General features: G+C 45.3%; 2 protein-coding genes across 6 annotated transcripts in view; one reads left to right on the top strand and one right to left on the bottom strand.

Moving 5' to 3' along the window:
• The window catches only part of LOC116842094, a 422,139-nt gene that overhangs the window by 303,167 nt on the left and 113,346 nt on the right, over positions 1-5,626 (top strand). For all 3 annotated transcript variants that reach the window (XM_032810806.1, XM_032810807.1, XM_032810805.1), the window contains exon 6: positions 810-922. In XM_032810806.1, coding sequence (XP_032666697.1) covers positions 810-922 — 113 coding nt within the window. The remainder of the gene's footprint in view (positions 1-809; positions 923-5,626) is intronic.
• The window catches only part of LOC116842095, a 332,290-nt gene that overhangs the window by 230,361 nt on the left and 96,303 nt on the right, over positions 1-5,626 (bottom strand). The window lies entirely within an intron of this gene.

Below are 5,626 nucleotides of genomic sequence, written 5' to 3'. Positions count from 1 at the left end.
CCCCCCCCCCCGATTTCATCCCCTTGACAACCCGAGCGACGCCGGATAGTCATGTATAGAGAGATTACATTGAAAAAAATTACTTTCTAAATTGAAATCGAGAGTGTTTGACGAGCAAGTATTTGATCGGTAAGAGCTACCTAGGCGAACTACCGATATATTGTGTATCGCAAGAAATCCGTCGCACTCGCATCGCCGATAACGCAAATAAACGAGCGCGATCGGCTGATTTATAACAGCCGACAACGGTACGGGCGCGCCTCTTCCTCCCAGCGCGAATCGCCGGCAGCATCATATCTGCCGAATTTCTTGGGGCCCGCTCTCGAAGGGCTTTTTTATTGACGGGACTATCGGTGAAACGCGGCGCGTCCGGCAAGAGCGGCCGTCAATAAAAGCGCGCATCGGCCGGTGTGATTTACGAGCCGCATGCGGAATGACGACAAAAACAGGCCGCAATAAATCGCGCGAACTACATCGGCCCCGCGGTTATTCGCTGTATATCACTTCAAAAGAATCCGTAAATTTGCCTGCCGCGCGCCAAGATCCCGCCGTAAATACCATGACCAGCATAGGTCACACACCGGGACGAGGGCGCTAGACGGCGGCGATGCGTATAGGTGGTGGCGGCGGCGGTGATATGGCACCCCATACCCCATACCCCATAGTAATTTATCACGCTAATGCTTCCTTTTATTGTCGCAACGCATAAAACCTGGGCGCTGCTACGCGTGCATACGAAGCACAACACACATACACACGCCACCCCCTTCTTCTCGGCCCGTACAATGCTGAAAATGCGCTTGTTTCAGAATAAACGAGAACACAACGCGGTCCCAGTTCCTGGCCTACTTCAGCTTCTCGTCCAAAGCGAGTACGTCCGTCGGCTGGCCGGTGAGAGGCGGACATCCGGTTAACAACACAGGTAAGGTGTTTAGTTCGCTTTGTGATAAATAATGAAATTGTGTTACGTTTTAATGCTCGCGTGCGTGTATTTTTAACCGAGTCCCCGCACGTTATTATACCGCGCCGTTAATTATGACGACGACGGAGGCGGATGGACTCTCTTCCCATTCTTTCGTTTCCTTCTTCTCTATTATCTTTTTCTTTTTTTTTTACAATGCCCGAGAAATTGAATTTTGCGGATATAATCGAACTGCGATTATCCCGAGAAAGAATCTCCCGTTGTGAGATTGAAAAGGGTCCTCGGGGTTGTTCGACACTTCGTGACGAAGGTTTGCGTTCGTCTCATCTACTAATATATTCCCCACGGATTTAAAAAACAATTAACGCATTTGCATCAGAAATTTTGGAAAATACGCCCACATTATTGAATTTTTCTTTCTTTCAGATCGATATCAAATGTAATAAAATGGAAAAAAGAGACAAATAAAATTGTAGCCTGTGGGAGCTAACCGCGGTTATTGGCCGAATACTATTTTTATATATATAATTATTTTCAAATCAGAGAATTAAATTCAAATCGATTATTATCTTCAGCTTTTCGGATCGAAAGTACACAATTTTTAATCCATTTCATTTGTTCAAATAATCCGGAAATTGGATAATTTCATTTTACTTTCTTAAAAATCCAAGAACATCTAAAGATACATGATTAAAACTCTCAATTTTAACTTCAAAAATAGGCTTTTAGTAAATAATTAAAAGTACAAAACAAAATATTATTTTAATAAGAATAAACCGCCTTTAAAGACTTTAAAGTCCTTAAAAATGTGAAATAATCTTGACACAATATTCCTATAATCCTATAAATGATATTTATATATTCCTATATACGAATAATATAGGAATAATATAAGATTGTAGATAGACTATAAGAATATAATTTATTGAATCAAAATTATTTTATACTTTTCAGGACATTTGAGATTTTTAAAGGCGCTTTACTTTTTGTAATACGCGACCCATCTTTAATACCAAATCACGATCCATTTTTGTAGATAATGGCTGGATAAAGTGAACAGATACATCTGTTTCTGATGCAAACGGGTAAAGATTCGCATTTTGCGTCTTTGGCAGGTTTAGCACTTTAAAGAAACTTCTTTTTCTCTCTCTACTCTTCTCTATCTCCCTTTCTCTGTCTCTCTTTCTCTCGTTGCCGCAGATTCGATGCGCCGCGCCCAAAGTCACGAGCCAATCACGAAAGCAGTGATCTGTCGGACAACATGAGATTATAGTGCTACGTAAACTTGGTCGCCTGGTCGCGCCCGAACGCATCTTGTTTCGGACGGTTCCTATCATAGACTATTGCTTAAACTACATGCCAACAACCTAGTTCACCACCAGCTCCCATGACGGCAACTTCATCTTCCTGTAAATTACACCCCCGTGGTGTGGCTTATCACACGAAACGTTCAGGCCGCAGGCAGCCCGTGTAGATAGCGTGTTTTTCCTCGCGCCCTTATGGCGAATTCGCGAGCCGCAGAAGTAAACTTTCGCGATACCCGAGACCGCGCGATTGTACGACTTACCCACGCGCTTGTGATTTCCTGTGCGGGGAAGGAAAGCGAACGCTTCCTCCGCGGAGACTTTCGATGGACGAAGCGGTTCTCGCGATCATTTCTCAAATCGAGCAGCCTGGCTGTTCTTCACGATGAAACGGAGGCAGCAATTTCGCCCGACTCTCCTGCTACACGAAAACGTGTCACGAAGGAAGGGAATTACTCAATTAACTTGTCAAAGCGACACTGCGTACAGTGTATTCGCAAAATTGCCGACGTGAATTTTCCATGCAAAATCAAGTTACACGTTGTCGCGGCGTACACTCGTCTTGCTCGGTTAAAGTGAACGTCGATGAGCGTCCGCCGGGTCCACGCAATTTTCAGTATCGTCTATGACATTCAAGCGGAAAATCAAAAAGTCACCATGCGAGGACAGCGACACGGCGGAGAAAAGGAGAAAAAGGAAAGAGAGAAGCGGTTTGTACGTAAGGTCGACGTTCGTCGACCTCGTACTCGCAGACGAGTGTTTCCTCTACGACGCGAAATCCAGGTTAAAATGCGAGCAAAGCGCGAGTTGTACGAGGACTCTCGTCGGCGACGATAATTTTGGAATCGAGCGGGAAAAGCGGGACACAGGGTGGAAAGTGCGAACAAATGGTCAGAAACGACGCGAGTTTCTCGCGCGGGAGAAAGGAATAGTAATTTTGCCTTGTCAGTTACATATATATATATATATATATATATATATAGAACGAAAATTATGCGAGCTTAAGTGCCGACCAGTCTGGGCTTAAGCGAGGACAAGAACAACGGAGCATTCGGCTGCATCAAGCGCGTTTAGCCGTTGTGATCGGCGGCGTTAGCGCGGGTTAAAGCTCGATCCCTCGACGGCACGATCTCTATCTTTAAACACGACGCGTTTCTAATCTCCAATACGGTCGATGCTTCTCGCCGGAGTTGTCCGGTTAGGGTTGTCCTTGGAATGGCCGTGGACTTTAGCCGGGATTATCTTGAAATAACCGAGTTCGCCCGTTCCGGGCGACGACTTTCATACCGCGGCGAGTGGTCCTCTAGTGGAAATTTTGATCCCATTCCCGATCTCGATATATCTTACTTGAATACTCTGAAACCTATATGAACCTCTTTTGATTCTATTTAACCCACTAACTTTGCCGACGGGTGCTCTTTAGAACTTACAAAGGGTATTTTATTTTTTCTGTCATTTATTAGAGGCGCTAAGAAGTAGGATTTCAGCTTCCATGTATTCCTGAATCGAAATTTTCATCCTACTTTCCATCTCAGTGTTCCATTTTCAACGCCTGCTTGATTACTCTCAAACTAATATCAATCCTTTTAATTCTATTTAACCACTAACTTTGCCGAAAAGTCTTCTTTAGAAACTACAAGTGTCATTTCATGTGTTTTCTACTATTTAAAGGTACTAAGTAGAATTTCAGTTTTTATATATATTATACAACATTGATTCTTTAGAATGTATAGATGTTCTTCTGCTTCTTCTTAATGTTGACTAAGAACTAAGTTAGAAAATTCAGGTCGAAAGTAAAACTAAAATATCGAGACCGACGGCCAGGCAGTGTTGGATATTAAAATTGATTTTAATTTTTAATATTAATTTGCCGATTATTTTAGTCAATTAATATTTTAATACCACGACGCGAGTGCAATTTAAAGGGTTTTCGATCCCGAGTTTTATCGCGCTTACATTTCGCTAAAAGTACTCTCAACGGAATGCTTCGCACGCACACTTCTGATTCAGTTAGTCTTTATCATTTGCAATCGACCATTGGCTATTATTTGATCGCGTGACGATTTTCTAGGAAGAAGAATCTGATGGCTGTACCTTGCATCGTATACAGAGGAAAAATGGAAAAGCCCTTTTAAAAAAATTGCTACCGACGCCGTTATGAGAAAAGTCTCGGATATGTACATATATATTTGTGTGTGTGCCTTGGACTTTTTGCATCTAGTAATATTGTGCAATGACATACTAGAGTTCTTTGACCCGTCCCGTCACCCTTTCCGGAAAGCACTCGCCGGAGCATTGCTCGCGAGCAACCGGTGCGCCGAATCTGCGAATAATAAAAACACACAGGGACACGTTCCCGCGATATTTCGTTTGTTGCTGCTTTTAAGAGGGAAGCACTCACTCGAGATTTCTCGGCAAAATTTTACAGCGTCACGTCTCCGCGCCACGCACGTAACGCGAGTTAAGGGCGCGTGTAGAGCTTTCGAATTTTCCACGGGGTTAAATTCACGAAAGGGAGGATGGAGTGAATCTCTCTTTCTCTCTCCTCCCCTCTTTCTCTCTCTCTTCTGTCTCTTGTGGGGTGCTTCTCTGTTTTATTGATCATCAACGCGCATTTCATTCTCGGTCAGTTCGCTGAACAAATCCCATGCGTGGGTTCAATTCCGACCGGTTGTATTAAAGGAGGAGAGGCAGAAAGAGAGAAAAGCACAGGGAAACTTCCATTTCAAAGCGTGCCTTTAAGCGCGCATCTGAGGGATCGCACGGCAAACGCGTCTCATGAATTCCAAGGAGACGCGTAATCGCGCAATCAACAATTTCTTTTGAGGCATCGCAGTGTAGAAGCGACGCGAAGAAGCGCGTCGAAAGTGACGGCAGGAAGGCGCGAAAGGAGCAAGATGGAACGCGAGGGAGGGACCGCGCACGGGCGGCGACGGCGACGACGTCGTCGGCGTTAAAAGCGACCCCGTGAAAGCTTCCCTTCACGGGCGCGCTGTAACGAGACGACAACGATTCTCGATTATCCCCGGGAGAAAGCCGCGGCGATCCATATGCGCGGGACGTACGACTGAGAGACGTGACTGTCACTCCGCCATCCGGATGAGAGAGGTCTTTTTTGGCGTTGGCACACGGTCGGCGGCCCTCGCCCTATCGGGAAACGTGCGAGAGGCACGAACGGAGGGACATGACGTAGAGTAAGAGGAAAGGGTGTGCTCGACAAGGGTGGCGGAGAAGGCGCGAGAGAGCGAAAGAGAATGAGAGAGGAAGAGCAGCGGACGAAGGCACCGCCCGATTGACAAACAGATCAATCGTGGGTGGAAAGACGATCCGCAGTCTTACCACTCGACCTGGCTCCAGCTCTCTCTCTCTCTCTCTCTCTCTCTCTCTCTCTCTCTCTCTC

This window comes from Odontomachus brunneus, unplaced genomic scaffold, assembly GCF_010583005.1.
Source record: "Odontomachus brunneus isolate Ranch 3 - 2012 unplaced genomic scaffold, Obru_v1 Obru_scaffold_021, whole genome shotgun sequence".
In the NCBI taxonomy this organism is placed as follows: Eukaryota; Metazoa; Arthropoda; class Insecta; order Hymenoptera; family Formicidae; genus Odontomachus; species Odontomachus brunneus.
This window is presented reverse-complemented; position numbering and strand designations above follow the sequence as displayed.